We start from the raw sequence: 20914 nt of genomic DNA, 5'->3' as shown, positions 1-20914 counted from the left end.
TTTGAACTCACTTCAAAAAAGTTCAGAATTAGTTTTGAATCTGCTATGAAAAGTGTCACCTCAGTTACAGGCATGGAAAATCATTTACATTCATTTCATGCATTCATTTACTTTCATTTGCCTCTATCTTTTTTCATTAAGAGCATTCCGCAAAATTATGTATTGAGCTTTTGTAGGTTTTGTTATTAGCTAAAACTTTTGCCCACAACTCAAATCTGTATCTCTTATGCATCACGAACTAAAGCGAGCAGAACTTGCTACTGTTTTTCAGTGAATGAAAAATACATTCATTGAAAAACAGTAGCAAGTTCTGCTCACTCTAGTTCGTGATGCATAAGAGATACGGATTTGAGTTGTTAACAAAAGTTGTAGCTAATAACAAAGCCTACAAAAACTTCATGCACTATTTTGCGGAATTCTGTTGATGAAAAAAGTTAGGGACAAATGAATGTAAATGAATGCACGAAATGAATTCAAATGATTTTCCATGCCTGGTTAGGAATTTCCTGAATCGTTTCTGATGTGGTCTCACTTCTAAAAATTTTAAACCAATTTTGAAAAGATTGGATTTAGCTCGGAAATTGTTGAATCACTGTAGAAAAGAAGTGAGTTAAGTATCATTACAGAAGGTTTGTAAGTTGAGAAATTTAGATCGAATGCAAAAATCTGGCGACTACGGTGGGCTGGGCACATCGTAATAATGTCGGATAACGACCCAATGAAAATGGTTCTTGATAGTGATCTGACTGGAACAAGACGAAGATGTACGCAACGAACAAGAGGGATCGATCAGATTGAAGGTGGCTTACCTTGTGAGTTGCCAAACAAGATTAGGAATGATGTTCGATGAAATCCGTTTACAACAACTGAAACCGGCTGATCCGATTTCAAAGACCTGTCATGTCGTACTGGTCAAGTACCAATTTATGTGAAAATTCTTTAAAAGAACAAGGTGATACAACAATAAGTAAAACAGCATAATAAAATCTAGCAAAGCGAGTATCCATACCCAAATGAATTTGCGAAAAATAAATATACACTGAAAGTTTTATTTCATTTCCCCCTTGGTGATATTCCAAAATTTTGAAGTAGAAGGGGGGTGACAAACGAAAAACTTAATATTTGTTCCGGCCTAAGGTATTCTGGTTCATTGTTCAAGACTTCAGGTTCATCAGGTTTGTCGCATTGAATACATTTTCTGAATGAATTCTGATGCTAAGTTTCGTAGCTTGTTTCGGTTGCACTTGGGATTCGAAATAGCAGCACGGCATTTATATATGTTTAAGATATCCATCAGAATATTGTTATTAGATTTAGCAGAAATTCACTTTCCCTCGTTCTGTACTGAAAAGCGTTGAATCTAAGCTAAAGATCTCGAAACGGTCAAACAAATTTATCATGCCTAAAAAAAACTTCTTTTGTACCTCAAATCCGTTAACTAAAACAAACATGTCTAACACTTTTTAGTTGAAATTCAGACAAATTTCTTCTTTCCATCTGATTCATTAAATATTTTAATAATTCTTTACACTGGAAGAAAAATTAACTCTTTTAAAAATCGTGGTAATAAAAGTATGCATAAATGCTTAGTATTCACGCCCACAAAATTTAATTGGAATCTGAATGGGTTCTGCCAACTTCATAGACGCTTAGGATGAAATACGCCTTCCATGATTTTTTTTGTTCGGTATAGACATGAAACACTAGTGGGAATGACACTGATGAAGACTGCACATTGTAGTCGAAATACGTATCTGTCGTGGATATCAAAATTATAGTATAAGTGGAATTAAATGGAAGATAACCTTTTTTTGCTGTTTTATTTAAGTATTCCGCTAGCAAACCAATTTCATTACTTCATCATGAAAAACTTGTTTTTTTTTAAATAAAAGTACCCATCTTACAATTATGGACGACTTGTTAGCGGTCTCTCCAGTTTATTATTTTTTATAATTAAAACAAAAAATTATTTAAGAAAAATCAATTCAAATTTTAAATATATTTTTTTTTTCAGTGACTAAAATGCTTTAAGTCTTCTAGTTCATAAGTAGGGGAATTTACGTATTCTCGTCAATCTAAGCAGCGTCCGAACTTCTATTAGCGATTTCTCAGCGTCACACACATACATGACAGGTTTGTTTGTTGACATTTATCTGCTGCTTGCTGTTCTACCAATTCCAATCGACAGAATTGATCAAAACGGGTTGAACATGTTTTTACATCGCTCCAAACTTCTCAGGTGAGTGTGACTATTGTCGGCAGTCTCTTTTTCTTCGGCACCCTTTCCATTTGAACTGCGTGTTAACCAGCTGTTCTATTATCGGCAACTCGAAATCAGCCGCATTTTGTAGTGTGTATATTTAATTTAAGGAAAAATATGGCATAACAGGATTGCACAGTCGTAAAAATGTAATCAGATTGAAGCTGAAAAGGTAAGGAATCGGCTTAATACATTCAGCGAAGAGTTTTGACGGGAAAATACAGTGAAATTAACGTTTCAATTTCGGTTGCCGAAAATAGTCAATGGGTGCCGAAGCCATAATTTACCCTAGTAGGTAATGAGGTAGCCTAGTTTTTTTTTCCTAAGAAAACAAGAAATGCAAAGTGGCTGAAGTAAGGTTTGATTTAAGCAAGACAGTTTTTGCAATTTGTGGATTTTACCAATATTTTTTTTTAAATATTTTTATTTGTTTTAACAAATCATCTCTAAATAGATAGTATAATAAAGAGTAGTATAATGATTACATTTAAACAAAATTTTCATCGAATTTTTCGATCTTTCTTCTATTACAATATCATCATGAACAAAACCTTCTTCAATTTTATCGACAGCTTTCACAAATTCTTCCAATGTATTGGTAATTGAACAGCTTACAGAATTTTCAAATATCATGAAACTTATCACTGAATTCACTAGGAGGGGCACATATTTTGACGTAGGATTACGTCTTTTGGCAACATATTGGGGGTGCAATATCAAAAAACTAAAATCGACCGCGTTACGAAAAGTGGTCAGGATATGAACTCTTATAACTCTGTCAATAGCGGATGGATATTAATTCTAAACAAGCTAATCGACTGGAAAGCCATCTACGCATATGCTAAAATGAACACTTTATCAATTTTCAAAAGGTCACTATTGAAAATTGCACGAATGTCACCGATTGACTGCGAAAAGCGCTTTCCCTTACACAGATTTAAAAATCGAATTCACTCCGGTCTCACCGAATGGTGTTTATTCAATCACCGCGTGTGGTGAGTGGTGATGTCCAGTGGTCATCATCATCAGCAGCAGCAGTGCTTTCGGCGCGTGGCGTTGTATATAGTTCTCCAGTACACGACGAAAGATTGCCCGCAAGCGCAAGCTGCTGCCCACTGAGCGTCTAATCGCCGAAGAAGGAGGAAGAAGTTGTACCGCTACTGATTGAATTTCAGTTGCTCGTCTTGAGCCACTATGGGCCATCTATGCCATGCGCGTCACTGTTCCAAACAACATACAGCTCGCCAGCCTTATCTGTGTAAAACACCTTAATAGCTCAGCATTACTCAACCATCACGATAAAACGGTTCTTTTCAGGACCACCATAAATTTGTTAAAGAGTATTTTCTGGACTCTTCTTGCATTAACTTTCAAAAAGACCAATTTACATTGATCGATTCTCTTCATCGACTCGTCTTTCGTTAAAATTATAATCGATTACCTTTTTGATGCAATAAAATTCTTCCCGAATTTTCTTAATAAGAGGGGCTTAAAATTTGCATCAAAAAGCATAAACGTAGGTACCGTCCGGTATGCTCAGATTCTGTTATTAATGTGTTTTCCCTAACACAGATTTAATTTCCGAATACCAAAATTAATGGGCAGTTCAATCTCTTCAAATTTCTACAATTGTAGTGCGAAGTAAGTGATATTTGAAAAATTGTTTGCAAGTTTATCGATACAGCCTTGTTGCAGCATTTGGCTATACACAAAGGAACTGCAAGCGGACAAACCTCCGACATAGCAGCCGAAAACTGATGCTGGAAGAAATCGATGTTACCGAGACAGGATCAGAACGACTAGAGACAACATTGCTTTATCTACTGGTTGGGATGCTGGAGAAGGATATTCAAGACGAGGTAGAACATTTGACTGTCTCCATTTAAAACAAAGTACTACATTGTTTTTTTTAACATAATAATTCGCCAAGAACATCAATTGAGGACTACTATGCCATCGCCTTTCACCAAAATGTTCACCAATCGATCCAGGTGCAACGCAATAGCATCATCTCCAAGAACATCGAGGAAATAATTCCATAGCATTGTTCTAAACTGGCTTCAAAGCGTCCAACCCATCGGTCCTTTTTAGGGCCACAAATGACTGATAAAAGAGTTAACTAAGAGCCCAAGTAAAAGCTTGTATCCAAGTTATATCGTCCAGCATTGGTTTGTACTACATTGACACCGACAGAGCTCCTCAAAAACAGAACTCTCTTCTCAGTTTGTCTTGATCAAGCTTAATAACCTCTGATTGTCCTCAACATGTCGCTGTATGAAGGGCCAAAAACGGATTGGGTAGATCGATAGGCAAAGTCGCCTATACGCATCTACGGAACAAGAGAATCTCCTTCCAGCAACTTGATCAGGCAATTGGTCAAAAAGACAAGCCCCCAAACAGGAAGATGCCCCAATGAGTGGGGAGAAGAGCCCACCCTTTATCAACAGGGAGTTGGCATTCCCACTCTCCCCGTCCAAATCGCTTCAATCGGGTGCCCTGTTGGACCGTCCCTTCCCTTTTATTTATGTATTTCAATGTATATACGAGTTGATTATAATGATTATTGTCAATAATACTTACATTTCGATGAAAATCGTGATACTTATCATTACAGAACCAATTTTGTATCGTAGACCATGTCGTTCAACAATCCACTCGTTCCGAGACGGGGCTCTGTGATAAAGCCATCTTCTTCATCATGTTCGCTCGTCACTCGGAATGCATGCAAATGAAAAAGAGATACAACAAGGATTAGCTTTTTTTTTTGCAATAGTCCTTGTTACACATTATCTGTCTTATCCTTTTTTCTTCCAGTGTTTATAATTTTCTTTTCCTCGATCTTCTTCCTCTGTCGATACACCATCTGAAATTTCGCTATCCTCATTATTATAAATTTCTTCCACTTTCTTTTTTAATTTTTCTTTGTCCTTAGCTAGTTCTTCCCATTCTTCTATATTAAGTTCTTCATATCTATCAAAGTCCGGATTTAATGATTTCTTCCAAGTAAGGCTTGGTCTACCCTCTTTTTTCTTGTTGAATTTGAATCTATACGCTAATTGCAGTGGATGATTCATCTCTCTTCTTCTGATATGTCCAAAATAACTTATTCTGCCTACCCTAACTCGTCTATTTATTGTTTTTCCTACTAAAAATTTTCTTGCATTAAATTTCATATTACTTGGTTTTTACAGCTATTAAAAATGTTCCTTAGAATAATTTTTTCGTAGATTGCTAGTGCCACCCTGTTTTTCTTTGTTAATACCGGTACCTTAGTTCCGTATAATAACGCTGGCGCCAAAACTGTATTATATATAAGCTTTCCTAATTCCCAGCTCGGATGAAATCTTGTACAAAAATCTACTACTAATCTTGAAGTTTTCAAAGCGTTTATAGATCTATGCCTATTGGTTAATTTCCTGTTTAGGGTTGCTGTCAGACAAACTCCTAAATACTTAATATATTCACTAGTTTTAAAAGCAGTTCCATTAAGCATTAATTCGTTTGGCTGTACTGCTTTGTCATTTGGGTATCTGACTAAAATTTGACTTTTCTCCCTATTGATTTTAAGACCTACTTTGGATAGCTCCTCTTCTAGTACTTTAAGAATATTCTCTAACTCATTTAATCTTCTTGCTTTTATAAATATGTCATCGGCAAATGCTAAAATTATCGGCAGTTTTAAGCAATCTACATCTATCAATTCTAATTCAGGAATATCTCTTGCAACGTTTTTAAGAACATCTTGTATTAAATAATTAAAAAGTTGAGGTGACAGGGGACATCCTTGTTTAATTCCCTTACCTCTTTTGAACTCTTTAGAAAATTAGTTTTGCCATAAAACTCTAGTGAGTTCATTCGTAACACATAATAGCACCCTGTCAACCAGGGTTACTTCCACTCACTTGCTATAAAAAAATGTTTTTCGGAATTATGAAATCATGATATAGTATAATACTAATTAGTACTTGTAAGTTACAAGAAGAGGTCATGAAGTATATGTAAGACACATAAAACCTGTCAAAATTGCTTTCAGTGCGTCACAATCCGCGATTTTACGACTCGTGAGCGCTCACTCTGAGTGAACGCTCACGAATCATAAGATCGCTAATTGTGACGCTCTCAAAGCGAAATTGACAGGTTTTATGAGTCAAACACATACTTTACTTCTTCTTCTTGTTACTTACAAGTACAACATAGCATTATTGCATCTGACGATTGCATAATTCTGAATAATATTTTTTTATAGCAAGTGAGTGGACGCAACCCAGTGTCAACTAATTGACAGTGTCAACTAATCTAGATGGAACATTTAAATTAAGTAAAACTTCTCTTAAACTCTTCACGTTTACTGTATCAAATGCCTTACTGATATACACTAAAACAATTAGATTGTTTCCTGTAATCCAATATTCTTCCATGACTCGCCTAGCAATGAATATATGATCATCTGTTGATCTACTTCTTGTAAATGCTGCTTGATGGAACCCTGGATCTCCTGTGAATTTTCGAAGCTGGTTACCTATCCATTTAGCATATACTTTATAAGCCACATTACAAAGAGATATTCTACGAAAATGATCGGCTTCTGAAGCTCCTGCCTTTTTTGGAATGGGAATTTGCGTCGATTTGTGCCAGTCTTTGGGCATTATGTTTTCTACATATACCAACTTCATAATTTCAACTAGCTCTTCTATCGTGCTCTGATCTGCATTTTTAAGATATTCATTTACTATACTTTTGCTGTAACACCTTTCGTAATCCTACGTCAAATCTACGGTCGTGTCTTGGATACAACCTCTTACTTTTTTTCACTACCCCGATTACGTCGTAAGGCTAAAATCTTGATAGTGATTTCCCATGTATTACTTCATATTGAAATCTACTCAATCCAGTTTCGATGAGAACACTCCTCTGCTGACATTCCGCGTTTATGAGTTAATTTAAAACATCCAATCTCCGAAATGAGAAAAATTACTCATGATTGAAAATTACTGTTTTGACTATCAGTATTTGTATAAGATGGAAGGCAAAAGGAGTATAAGAGATATATGAACACGGTTTGCCAGGTAACGCTTGTCATGATTCCACTGCATTATAAAATCATGAATTTCCATCACGAAATCATGAATAATTGTTATGATTTCATGGGATAGCAAGTTTTTTTTTTCATTTCATGATTTTTTATTCATGAAACTGGAACCGTAGTTGTTCCCGTGTAACTTTTACTAAATTTAGCGGTTAGCCTTGCTTAGAACAAAGTTAATAATGGTGTCGACTTTGGGATCACCTACTTCATTATCGATAATGCGATGTTAACCTATTTCGCACAAATTCGAGAAAGGTTGTTGCTGATGCCGAAGTTGAAGCAACGATCGGATCCTGCTCCATGAATTTTTCGATACCAAAGTCTCCATCAAGCCAATTACGAAAATATGACTCAAATCACTCTTTCATGCGATTAGCTTCATGTCACTTTTTCTTGTATTATGTAGAATCACGCCCATTCCGAGGTTACTTTCACTGACAATAAGCCCCGCATATATGCATCACCGTTATCAAATGAGTTGCTCTTCTAGACATAGAAAAAGCATTCGACAGTGTTTGGCATGAAGGTTTGATTGCTAAATTGAAAAAGTTTAATTTTCCACTTTACATTATGAAATTAGTTCAAAATTATTTAACTGACAGAACTCTGCAAGTAAATTATCAAAATTCCAAATCTAATCGACTACCTGTTAGGGCAGGAGTTCCTCAGGGTAGCATTCTTGGGCCTATATTGTATAACATTTTCACTTCGGACCTCCCTGATTTGCCTCAGGGTTGCCACAAATCTTTGTTCGCTGATGACACAGGCATTTCCGCTAAAGGAAGAAGTCTTCGTGTTATTTGCAGCAGACTTCAGAAAAGTTTAGATATTTTCTCTTCTTATTTACAAAAATGGAAGATTTCTCCCAACGCTTCCAAAACTCAACTTATAATATTTCCACATAAGCCTAGAGCTTCGTTTTTGAAACCTAGTAGTAGTCACATAGTCACTATGAACGGAGTTCCAATTTCCTGGTCAAACCAAGTGAAATATCTTGGATTAATACTTGACCAAAAATTAACTTTTAAAGATCACATTGAGGGCATTCAAGCCAAATGTAACAAATATATAAAATGTTTGTATCCTCTTATTAACAGGAAATCCAAACTTTGCCTGACGAATAAACTTCTAATATTTAAACAAGTTTTTAGACCGGCCATGCTTTACGCTGTACCAATATGGTCTTGTTGTTGCACTACCAGGAAAAAAGCACTTCAAAGGATTCAGAACAAAATTCTGAAGATGATTTTGAAGTTGCCTCCCTGGTACAGTACTACCGAAGTACATAGAATTTCGAATGTTGAGACTTTAGCACAAATGTCCAACAAAATAATTAATAATTTCCGGCAAAAATCGTTACAATCCTCAATTGCAACGATTAATTCCCTTTATACTTAGATAAGATTTAGTTTTAGTTATTTAGTTTTAAGCTATCAATTGCTATACTGACATGCAGGTTTAAAAAAACCTGTTTAAAATACTGAATTGCCAAGACAGGAACAATGTAAAAACACTTAGATATATATCATAACAATTAAGGCTGGTAAGTTACTGTAGTAACTGGAGCACCTAGGTTAAAAATGAAATGTAATTTATTTTGAATTTGGAACAAATAAAGAGTTAAAAAAAAAAAAAAAAAAGTTGGAAGGGTTGTATACTAGATACGACCGCAGGGTTGGCGTTGGATAACGTCTGTTATGTGTTGTATTTAATTGTGTATATTAGATTTTAGGAATATTCCTTAATAAATCTTTTGCGAAAGTTTGGTGGCTGAAAAGGGCCGTTTTGTTGGGCTGATGTTGTTGGGTTTGCTCTACTCTGTCGCCCTGGAGGAGCTTTGGAATGATGTTGGTAGTTCGAAGACAGACAGCATCTCCCCTTCCAGCGTTCCCACACCCCAGTATAGTCCCCAAATTTAAGTGTAACTGTGATATTCTGGATAGAAATTGTCTTCAAAACTAACTCTTTGTCGAATTATTGGTGGCCCTGAAAAGGGCCGTTTTGGTTGTGGTTTTGTAATGATAGACTGAATAAATGATTATGTTTGAAAAAATTCAGTTTTTGCTCCGATCAACAACCATACGGGGCAATATGAGCACCCTAGTAAAAGTTAAGGTTTTGACAGGTTTTCACTAGAAAATAACATGCAGGAATCAAGTGAAATAGAAACATAAGTTCTTTTAGCAACAGTTACGTGTATTGCTCGCTGTAGAACCAGCGGATCAGTAAAATGTAATATAGTGAATGCGATGCTTGTTTTCTTGACTGCATATCTTATAATATTCTAGAGATTTTGAGCTAATGTTACATTTCCATTATTATCTTAGACATGTAATTGAATTTTGATACGGTTTTCATGGAGATGCATATTAGAAGCATTTTCAACAAGTTTGTAAAAAAAATAGATTGAGTTAATAGGTATTATTCCCAAACGAACGGTGGCCCATCTCGCCCCGTATGGTCTTCTTGCCCCCATCGCCTCTATTGGACTGAATTCGGAAACGCTCATGTCCAACCGGTTTTCGTTTTGGGCTGGACATTCTCTAAAGCAACATATTTAAAAAATCTGGGAAAATCTGGAACATAATTAAAAATTCTTGAAATAAACGTAATAACATATAAGTGATATCTGGGTAAGTATCTGGCAAGACGATTGAAAATCTGGAAAATCAAATAAATCAGGAATACTGGCAACGCTGTCTCGTTTCATGCCCGTAGAGACAACCGACACTCATCCCATTTTCAGTATTTTGCTACCCACAGTGTTTATTGTACCGTCCCTGTATTCATAATATGCTACTCGACGCAGGTATAAAACCACCCTCGACGGTCGAAGTCATCATTTCAGTTTCAGCATCGAACTGTTCGTGTCGTTCGCATTATGGCTGGACGTGGAAAAGGAGGCAAAGTCAAGGGAAAGGCAAAGTCCCGTTCGAGCCGCGCTGGATTGCAGTTTCCAGTCGGTCGTATTCACCGTCTACTCCGAAAGGGCAACTATGCCGAGCGTGTTGGAGCCGGTGCTCCCGTCTACCTGGCTGCCGTGATGGAGTATCTGGCCGCTGAAGTTCTCGAGTTGGCAGGAAATGCCGCTCGTGACAACAAGAAAACCCGAATTATCCCACGTCACCTGCAGTTGGCCATCCGCAACGACGAAGAGCTGAACAAACTTCTTTCCGGAGTGACCATCGCTCAGGGTGGTGTCCTGCCAAACATCCAGGCCGTCCTGTTGCCCAAGAAGACCGAAAAGAAGGCCTAAATTCGATCGAAGTTCCCACCCTTTAACAAAATCCGTCCTTTTCAGGACGACCAATTTGATGGTAAAGAGTTTCGTTTTCAAAACAGTTTCCTTCGTGGTGCGCAAGGAATGATAAAATGAATCCATTAAAAACATGGTTGAATCTTTCTGTCATGCTCTCCCTAGTTAATTGATATCCTCATCGAGTAAGTTCGATGATGGTTGATTAGTGTAGGCGTGTCTTGAATTCCAAGAAATTAACCAGTGCAGTGTTATCATTCCATCCATATCTAAAATTAAACCACGAATCCTTGGGAATGATCGTGACACGCTTCATATGGATGACGAATCGTCCTCATCTCATCCTCAGAAAATGGTACCCATTATTTTAATCGGCATCCTTTTGAAAAATTCCCCTCACAAAAAGGCTTTTCATGTACTGCCAGAGGGTAGGGGGAGAGGGGCAATTTAATTATTACTTAAATGAACGAAATTAACGATGTGCGCTTCCATCGTGCAAACTTTATTTTGATTGCCGAAGCACACTCAAAAAATTTACCACATAGGTATCTAATGGATGAAAACCATGTGAATTTCACATAGCTAAAAATTCCACCACAAAATCACATGAATATCAGGAGGCCGATGAAAGTCATGAAAAAAGTGTCGGAAAGGCATTAGAAAATTAATCGTTAAACTCTTTCTTGATAATGTTGTGGCCCTGAAAAGGGCCATTTTTCCAACGCGCTCGGCGTAGTTGCCCTTGCGGAGCATACGGTTAATACGACCGACTGAGAACTGCAGCAGCTGGGCATTCCATGACGGCGGCCCAGTATACCGGAGCACTGGCACCAACGCACTAGGCGTAGTTGCCCTTTCGCCCCCAGGCTCTGCTGCCGTTGCTCTACTTCCGCTGCTCTGGTACTGCTGCTCTGCTGCTCTGCTGCTGGGTCGACGATCGGATACACAATGATGGAACGGGCGACCTTGTTGGACGCTTATATAGTAGAACAGAAAATATCAGAGGTGTCAGATACTCGCATCTGATGTCTCAGTTGGAGAAAGTATAAAAATATAAAAAAATCAATCGATTTTCACCATCTTTAGACAATGGTTTACTTTTAACCATTTTTCAATAGTTTACAGAATGAAATCAATAGTTTTGAAACATTCAGTAAATTGCTAGAAATATTTCCAATCGATTGATGCCATTATCTCGTAAATCTATCGAGAGATGGTTGAGTTATTATCGTTCAAAATCTTTTAATTTTTCGTAACTCATCCAAAATGACTGTTTTCAATTTTGTACCCCCGTATGTTGCCGAAAGACGTTATCCAACGTCAAAAAAAAAACCGTTATCAAATGGATATTGGTACGCTTCACGCTTCCAGGTTCGAAAATATTCGTTTCAAACCTGGCACGTATTTAGTTTATGTTTTTTTTTAAATTGTAAAATGTATTTGGACTGGTCTCACCATGTTCATTTGATCCGGTTCCGTAATTTTGATTTTCTCTAAGCTTTGCATCTCATTTCGTGATGCACCTTTGTCGTAATACTTCCTGTAACAAACACAAATTTGTTTGCATTGCCATGGTCATCTGGGAGGAGGTTCGCGTCTAGTGCTTTCCCCAGGAAAAGTTCACGGCCACCGAATCACCACCAAAACTCGCGACGGACACATTATCAACACATTCACTAACCGGACGATCTCTCAATCTACACGCCGAAAGTGCAGCATCCGAACTCATCGACACCGAACAATGGAACTGAAGCTGCGTCGTATATTTTGGAGGTTAGCTTCAAGGTCAACCGAGCCACTCAAGGCAAACTCGTGCAAAGCACGATATATCACTAAATGATAACTTTATGAACACTTGAAACTAAATTTCAGCACACAAATTAACAAATTTAAAGCCAAAAGGTGTTTAATTCGCTTACGAAAAATACGTAGCAAAAGAAAAACACGTCAGCTTTCAAGCGCGGACTACTGCGATCCTTCAGTTAAATATGTTGGTAATAGTGGTCCAAAATTTATGTGAGTGTTATTTTTGCGGCAAAAGCGCACTTTTCTTACCTTTTTTTCCGTCTGATTTCTCAAGAACTACAACTGATTACTGTCGATACAAAATTTCGAAAAAAAAGGATTGATGAAAGTCGGTTTTTCGATTTTCGTCCGTCTGATATACTATAGTGCAATCGTGTCCTATTTCGCAATGATGCATCATGGACAGCAAAACTCTAATTGACTCATCCGATTCGTCAAAAGTCTCTAGACTGAAGATGTAAATGTACATATCATTGTTAAGTTTTACACGCTATTACTCATTTCACTTTCGCTTATCTTCATGACGTCCATCCACCGCTGACTGTTGGTCATCTTATTCTTGTCATTTGCATCGGCATGAGTAAGCAATAGGATGTACGAAATGTTGTTTGTAGGTACTTGTTGTGATCACCAATCAGCTAGATCGACCGGTTCATGTTCAAGCTCGATCGTTGCGCTACAATAACAACAAGGAAGTTTTGATAAAGTGCACACTTCATTCCACTCGACGTCCGACGTCGAGGCTTTAGTGCATGGTCAGTTCTTAACGATCGAGAGAAATTGCCACGCATCACCACGCCTGGGTTGGGCTCGGGACAAGGTTGGAATGACCCAGTCCAAGGTTATTGATTACGGGAAGGCCCCGGTCTATGTCATTCGTACCCTGCGGTGCGCGATGCATTTCGTTTAACACCGAAGGAGGAATATTTAACCGGTGTAAGGTACGAAGAAAGACGCGTACTTGAGCGCAGACACTTGGAGGAATGTAGCGAATTCCTACGATTTACGGCGATGCGGTCTGGGTTGGAATAAATATTGCCCCTAAAGGGAAGAAATCTCAACGCGTAGCAATAAAAACAAAATCAGAGGGCAGAGCGAAATTTATGGGTGTGCTGAATATGTGCTGATTCGTGGAATCGATGCACCTCGGACGCCGCAAGTTTCAAGGTTCAGGATAGCAATTATAAGCGGGATTCTGGGAGAGTTGGTTTTGGTCTTGAATCGTGAAATCGAGAACCATTAATCTTTTTTTCCGGCGGTGCTCGATGCTGTGGACGCTTTGCAGCTGATAATGAATTTGGTTCCGTCCTACAGCTGCTGCAGTCCGACGGGATTAGACCAAATAGACTTGGTCGAACATTTGAACTTGCCCGCCACCGAAGTTCGTGATCAACTAAATTGCACCAATTACTGTCTCCCTACGGCACAATCCCTGCCCTAGTATCTCTATAATGGTGAGTACATGCATTTTCTAGATCACAGCAAAAGCCAAGTTTGAACGAACCGGTAATACTAATAATTAATCGTGTCTTTAGCGCACACGACACAGTAGGCTGAATCACGTTGGCGACCGACAGTAACTACTGGTTTTGGATTAGAGCAGCAGGCGGCGTCGAAAGCACGCGTCGATCGTCGTGGCCCATGAAGTGGAGACAACGGATCATCAAACCTTCCGATACATACGCGTGTCTTGTACCGAACTCAATTTGAATAATTTGTATGTCAATTCGTAAATTAACATTAACGGGCTTTTGTTGTCCGGTGCTGCTGCTAGTCGATAATGGTAGCATACCGTCATAGTTCGTGCCGGTGAAGGTTGGTTGGAAGACAGAATTGACACCAGATCAATGGTTGAATGCGATTCGGGAAGTAAGCCGTATTAGAGCATACGTTTATTAATTGCGCGAGAATATTATAACTTTGCAATTTAAATCAAGCAGTTTTACCCCAAATTGGGAGAACTCAAGGTCTTCTATGACGACGCACTGTGCTGTGACGAGGGGTCTACCTTTTTGTAAAAACAATCACAACAACTAGCCCCCTCATCATAAAAAATACAATTTTTCCAATCCTCGATTATCTTTTTTTCTTTTTAATTAATAGTATGCACGTCAATTAATGCGATCATTGACGTCACCTCGATGATCTCATGCAACTGCGACTTGTCTGACACCCAGACTCAACTGACTCGATGCATTCGAGAACAAAACCTTTAAGATTTCGACCGTAAAGACGATCAGACAAGTGGAACGACCTTTCTGGCACGCCGTCATACTTTGGCTTAATCGACCCCTGTTTTCTGGTTGACCCAGCAGATGACTAATATCAACTTACCCTCTAAACTGGTTTAAAGTCCCTCCGAAAAAAATATACCAAGCAAAAGAATCCCCAGAGAAAAGGAGAACCAATTTGTACGTTTATCTAAATTGGCCACATCCACATCCACCTGCTTCGTGAGAACCGCAGCAAGCGAGAGTGTGCGAAAAGTGCAACAGCCTCCTTCGATTGGACAGGAAAACGAGCGGTGCTGGAAGACACGCACAAATAAAAAGAAACTCAGCAGTCAATTTCGCTTTTCAACGATTTTTCGTTGACTGTGCTGCCCTGGTCAAAGTAGACAACCGGGACGGATGATGGACGCATACCTTTTTAAAGGATAATCGTCGTCATCGTCTTTCGGTGTGCGCAAATAAAAGGATAGGGAGCGGGCGGTAGGACAGGACGGACGAGCATCCGATTATGAAAAATGCATGCGCTGAAAAATGGTCACTGGTTAGGCTCGATGACAGCTAATGAGTGCGGGAGCCGGTTCTGGCAGTCAAAGAACCGGTGAGAACATTAATCTTGCTCGAATGGTCAGATCTGATAAGTTTGAAAAAGACGGACGATTCCGAGAAATTGACCATTTATGTAAGCTGTCGGAAATGTCCTGATTGGTAATGAATTGCTTTGGCGATTAGTTTATGGAATGTGATTTATTACTTGAATTAGTTTATTGGTTGGTTTTACAGTCATTCATTCGCTGGAAGGCTTCCTTTGTTCGATATGTACACATCTTATTCATCAAAATGAATACAAATCCATTACTCGATATGTTTCAATTCATTATTTTTTTAACCAGGTGCCAATCCAGGTTATTGCGATAATTTTTCCAAATAGTAAAGTGGGGCAACAGTACGCACTTAGTTTTAAAATGCATGTATCTTTTTCACCGTAATGTTAAATTTTAGTTTATAATCGTGAATCGATTCCGTGACTATTTGGCCACAATTCCTTGTAGATTAATTAATTAATTAATTAATTTATCTTTATTAGGGAGGCTTTCAGCCTGGGGCTGGTTCGCCTCCACCCTTGTAGATTGCAATTAAAAAAACATGATTTTTTTCTTTAATTATAGATTAAGCAAAACGGTTCCGACTGCGTACTTTTGCTCCACTACTGGTAGGGTAAGTTTTTTTTTTTTTTTTTTTTTTTTTTAATTCTTTATTAAAGAGATTTTTAGCCTTAGGCTAGTTCATCTCTAGGTAGGGTAAAAGTGGGCATTTTGTTAAATGTTTCATCAAAAGTCTATTTTAGTTGAATTAATGTTTTTTTAAATCGATAACAAACCAAAATTGGATGTTAGTTCGTCATCTTTATGCACAAATTATTCATCTGTTGTCTTTATTCAAGTGTTGAAGTTGAAAGTTGGTTGACATTAGCATCAAATCTCACAAATCTGATATATTCAATATATTCAGTAATATTATTTAGTTCAAGCATTCAAGTTTAAGATTAAATTCAGGTTTTATCACCATTTTCAACATCGAAACAATTTCACCACCATTCTAAGCCATTCATACTATTGTCCCACTCTAAGTCAATAATTAAATGGATTTTCATAAATTACGTCTATCCTAAAACATACCCTTATGATACATACCTGTGAAAATCCGCCGATTAGTTATGGGTAAATCACTCACGGCGCAGCTTATTATTGTTCAACTTACCCGTGCAGCAGCTGAATCCAAAAATGACCTTTCACCAACTGACAGGAAATGTGTAAGAAAAGTCATGACCTACCTAGTTATTATCCGTCTCCTATCTTCCCTCTCCTTTGGTATAAAAGTTATAAAAAGTATTATTAAACAATAATTCAGTGCCAACATTTCAAATGGGCGTAATTGATTTTGTAAACAATAGCTTTAGTCGTCGATTTCTCGCAAATAAAAGCCCACCCCTCTAAATTACAAATACTAGCTGGTACAGGAAACATCCCTCTGCGTGCTGGTGTCATTCATTTTCATGAGTGAGCTTTCATTCACGAGAAATCGACTACTAAAGCCATTGTTTACAAATGCAATTACGTCCCTTTGAAATGTTGGCACTGAATTAATGATAATGAATTACTGAATCTTGATCCATCGCTTCCTGTTACCTCAATCCCAGGTCCCGCAGCATAGCCTTCACCCGGTGCTTGATGATCGGTATGCCATCCGCCGAGTGCAACTCGCGTCCTGTAATGATGAGCAGTTCTTTGAACTGCTGCGTCCGGTGGGTCAGTTTTCTGGCGTGCTCTGTTAGGAAAATCTCTAAACACTGCAGCGCTTCCTCCGAGTGTAAATAGTGCAAATCCAACACGTCCACATTGTTCAGCGTCAGCTTGTGCACCTCCATGATGGCATTCGAGGCCTTACTGCTGTACATATCGATTTTGGTTCGATGAAGCCGGGCAACCTGGACATAGTACTCGGCCACCCCGGCCATGCCCCGCTGAATGGCATTCCGTGCCTTCTCGTGGCATTCGTTTTTCAGTTCCTGGTGGTCCTGGGACATATTGCGGCATTCTTCGGCCGTTTTCAGGTGAAGATTGATGTCGTCTTCGCTGGATGACGGTACCTGCTCGACCGTTAGAGGCGACGACGTTGAGGACGAAGGAAGTGGTTGCTGTTTTTCGGCTTCTGCTCGCTTCATAAGGGTTTCCCGTTCGCGGTTGATTTGGTTTCTCAGCTCTTCCGGAATGGAATTGTTTAGGACGGTTATAGTGTCGCTGAATTTGTGGGCATGTAGGATTTCTGCCAGGACTTTCTCGTCAATGATAGGATACATTTCGGCTAGCTTCTGATGAGACATATGCGAGGCCAGATCTTGCGGAGCTTGCTTAGCCCAGCCGTTGATTTCGCTTCGGTACGCCGTTAGGGCGTACTCCATTTCCATAATGTCGTTCAGGTTGGGGGAATCCTCGATGGTCATTTAGAACAAAACGGAATACTGTTTCTTCGCTTCCATTTGCTGTGCCAATCGAGCATCTTTTTGCATAAAATCTTGTTTTCCCACTGCAGCTGTACATGGAATCCAAGAACGGCGAATACAACTGTTCTGCCATTTCAGTGCCATGAAAACCTTTGTTCGTTCATTGGTTAGTTCGTCTAAGAAGACGGCACCCGAGCCATGCTTATCCTTGAAAGTGGCGTGTAGCTGGCTTATGAGATTAATTCCCAACGTCACTTCCAGCACGTAGGGATCGTTTTGCAAATCTTCCGCTTTGTCTTTTCTTTTCGTTGTGTTCCGGGGTGATTTCGAGCTGACGGTAGACCGATCGATTTCGTAGCCCCCTCCACCACCACCACTACCGGAGGGATCACCGGAAGGCACTTGCGATACCATTGTTTCATTGCAATCACATTCAAACGCGAGTAGGCCGCCAACCGCACCCGGCTTCCAAATTATCCGCTGTCTCTAATTCGTATGTCTTTTGCTCTTCTAGCAACAGATTTGCTGTCCAATCACCGTGCCCATTGCAGTTCTCGAACAAATCCCACAGATACTGGACCGGAATCTGGGGATAGAGGATGCAAATTTCCGAGAAGCTAGTGTTTTCATTTTTGCATCCTCGTCTGTGCCTAACCAGAGCAATCCGTTTCTTTTCCGATTTCTTCTTTTTGCTGGGCTTGACTGGCGTCACACCTGTGAAAATCCGTCCTCACTCGTCTTCTCAGAACGGCCGTCCCGATCGCGTTCTCTCCTGTGACTTTGCCACGGCGAGGAGACGATTTTTCGCAAATCCGTCCTCACCGTCTTCTCAGAACGGCCGTCCCGGTCGCGTTCTCTCCTGTGGCTTTGCCACGGCGAGAAGACGATTTTTGCAAATCCGTCCTCACTCGCATTCAGAACGGCCGTCCCGGTCGCGTTCTTATTCTGCGGCCAAATTTACAATTTTCCTTGCAAGTGGGTGATTTGCCGTTTATTACCTATCGGTGGTCTCCAAGATTCCAGGTTCGTCTCCTGGCAGGATCGCCAGACCGTCAGCTTGTGCACCTCCATGATCAGAAAATTCCAGGTTCGTCTCCTGGCAGGATCGCCAGAAATATGAAAATCCGCCGATATTAGTTATGGGCAAATCACCCACGACGCAGCTAATTATTGTTCAACTTACCCGTGCAGCAGCTGAATCCAAAAATGACCTTTCACCAACTGACAGAAAATGTGTCAAAGTCATGACCTACCTAGTTATTATCCATCTCACCCACCGGACGCAACAGTTCAAAGAACTGTTCATCATTACAGGACGCGAGTTGCACTCGGCGGATGGCATACCGATCATCAAGCACCGGAAGAAGGTTATGCTGCGGGACCTGGGATTGAGGTAACAGGAAGCGATGGATCAAGATTCAGTAATTCATTATCATTAATTATTGTTTAACTTACCCGTGCAGCAGCTGAATCCAAAAATGACCTTTCACCAACTGACAGGAAATGTGTAAGAAAAGTCATGACCTACCTAGCTATTATCCATTTCATAATACCATACAAAAAGGGCTACCCCGTTAGGTATAGTAATTTGCCATAAAGCCGTTTGGCATAAATATAATTTGGCATAAATCACTGGAAACGTGGATTTATGCATTATAAAAACCTTCGTTATCCTAGATTTATAAAAACTCAATCAAAATATTCAATATTTTTATGATATATTATTTTTTTGACATTGCCATTCGCAATGCTGAAGAACAGCACACTAATAAACATTGAAAGTTTAAGTTTGATGTGTGATGACAATTGGATTACATTTATGCCATGTTTAGTCTAGAGAGCTGTTCGGTTTTTGAAATATATGAATAATGTATCATAACTGTTCTGGTATCTTATAAACAACTTATAATATAACACGTTACCATTCCTAGTTTGAACGAAGCATTAGAGTCACTGAGAATTAATCTAATTAATCTAAAACAATTTTTTAAATTGCATTTGAAATTTATTAATTTAATAATAAAGTAATGTGAAAAGTAACAGTAAGTAAGTAAATATGTTAATATTTGCCTTTCCCTACGTACAAACTGACCATGCCATGAGCGCTCACGAATCGTAAAATCGCTGATTGTGACGCACTGAAAGCAATACTCACAAGTTTTATGTATTAAACACATACTTCACGACCTATTCTTGTAACTTACAAGAACTAGTTATCATTATAACATCTATAAACATCTTTTTTTCAACATGTGATTCTTTGAAAAATTTAAATTTGTTGAAAATTGAGATCACATGATTAAAAATAGAGGCGAAAAAAGTTACGTAAAAACTACGTCAGCTGATTTAGTTCATTGTACTTCAATAGCAAACATTTTTAAAATTATAAGCATTTTACTTTCATACAGACACAGAAAATCATGCTCAAAACCATGTTGAATAGTTGGTGTATCAACAGCAAACATTTCAGAAATGTCCATCCTGAAAATGTTACAGCTCATTGAACTTTTTCGGACCCCTCAAATTACCAGTAGGGATTTTTTTTTCTTTACACGAACTTGGAGGCGAACCAGTCCAAGGCTGAAAGCCTCCCTAATAAAGATAAATAATAATAATAATCTTTACACGAAAAGTTTCACCGGCTGGAACGGGTATCAAACCATGATTTTGTGGTACTCACAATACGCCTAAATGACGGGTGACGCCACTAACCGCACGACCCCAAAGCCACACAAGCTAGAGATTTTCAGTAAGCGTGAGTTGACTGTATATGCTTTTGTCCGTTACTGTTATGGTGTCCAATGGTGAATTAAATTTAAAAAAAAACCGTTGAAGAAATACCACGCAAACCTGTGTTCATACAAGTTAAATTTAGTTTTTTCTCAGAAGTCGACGATTTCCTAACAATTAAACTCATTTGACAAAGAACATAACAACCCTTGAAACCGATTCAAAGTTCTAAAAATGATCAACCGCCATCAATCGAAGCAATCCGTTGCCGGGCAGTCTACCACGATCGCATCACTCTCTTCATATTCCCATTCGTCTTTTCTCCTGCAAGGAAATCAATCCCGGAGGAGTCGGAGGTTGTTGATGATCCATTGAACCCACTCTCGTGCATACACAAATTATCGATGTTGCATGGCTATCGACTCGTCCACAAATGCTGTTGTTGTTGTTGTGGGTACTTAACTTAACACATTCACAGTTCCAACGTCCGTTTTGCTGATTGTTGTTAATGGCTTGTTGCTCGTGATGGGTGATTTATAGAGTG

General features: G+C 38.9%; 1 protein-coding gene and 1 pseudogene across 1 annotated transcript; one reads left to right on the top strand and one right to left on the bottom strand.

Annotated features, from left to right (window-relative positions):
• The first annotated feature begins 10199 nt into the window (after positions 1–10199).
• On the top strand, positions 10200–11083 carry LOC135699518 (histone H2A-like). The gene has a single exon (XM_065219796.1). The coding sequence runs from the start codon at positions 10228–10230 to the stop codon at positions 10600–10602; it is 375 nt and encodes a 124-aa protein (XP_065075868.1). The 5' UTR covers positions 10200–10227; the 3' UTR covers positions 10603–11083.
• Positions 11084–16821: 5738 nt separating this feature from the next.
• Positions 16822–18711, bottom strand: LOC135699514 (uncharacterized; annotated as a pseudogene).
• Positions 18712–20914: the final 2203 nt, after the last annotated feature.

The sequence above is a fragment of the Ochlerotatus camptorhynchus genome, unplaced genomic scaffold (assembly GCF_037179485.1).
Source record: "Ochlerotatus camptorhynchus isolate MF236.1 unplaced genomic scaffold, CSIRO-AGI_Acam_v1.1 ptg000112l, whole genome shotgun sequence".
Classification (NCBI taxonomy): Eukaryota; Metazoa; Arthropoda; class Insecta; order Diptera; family Culicidae; genus Ochlerotatus; species Ochlerotatus camptorhynchus.
The sequence above is the reverse complement of the archived record's forward strand: the minus strand, read 5'-3'. Positions and strand labels throughout refer to the sequence as shown.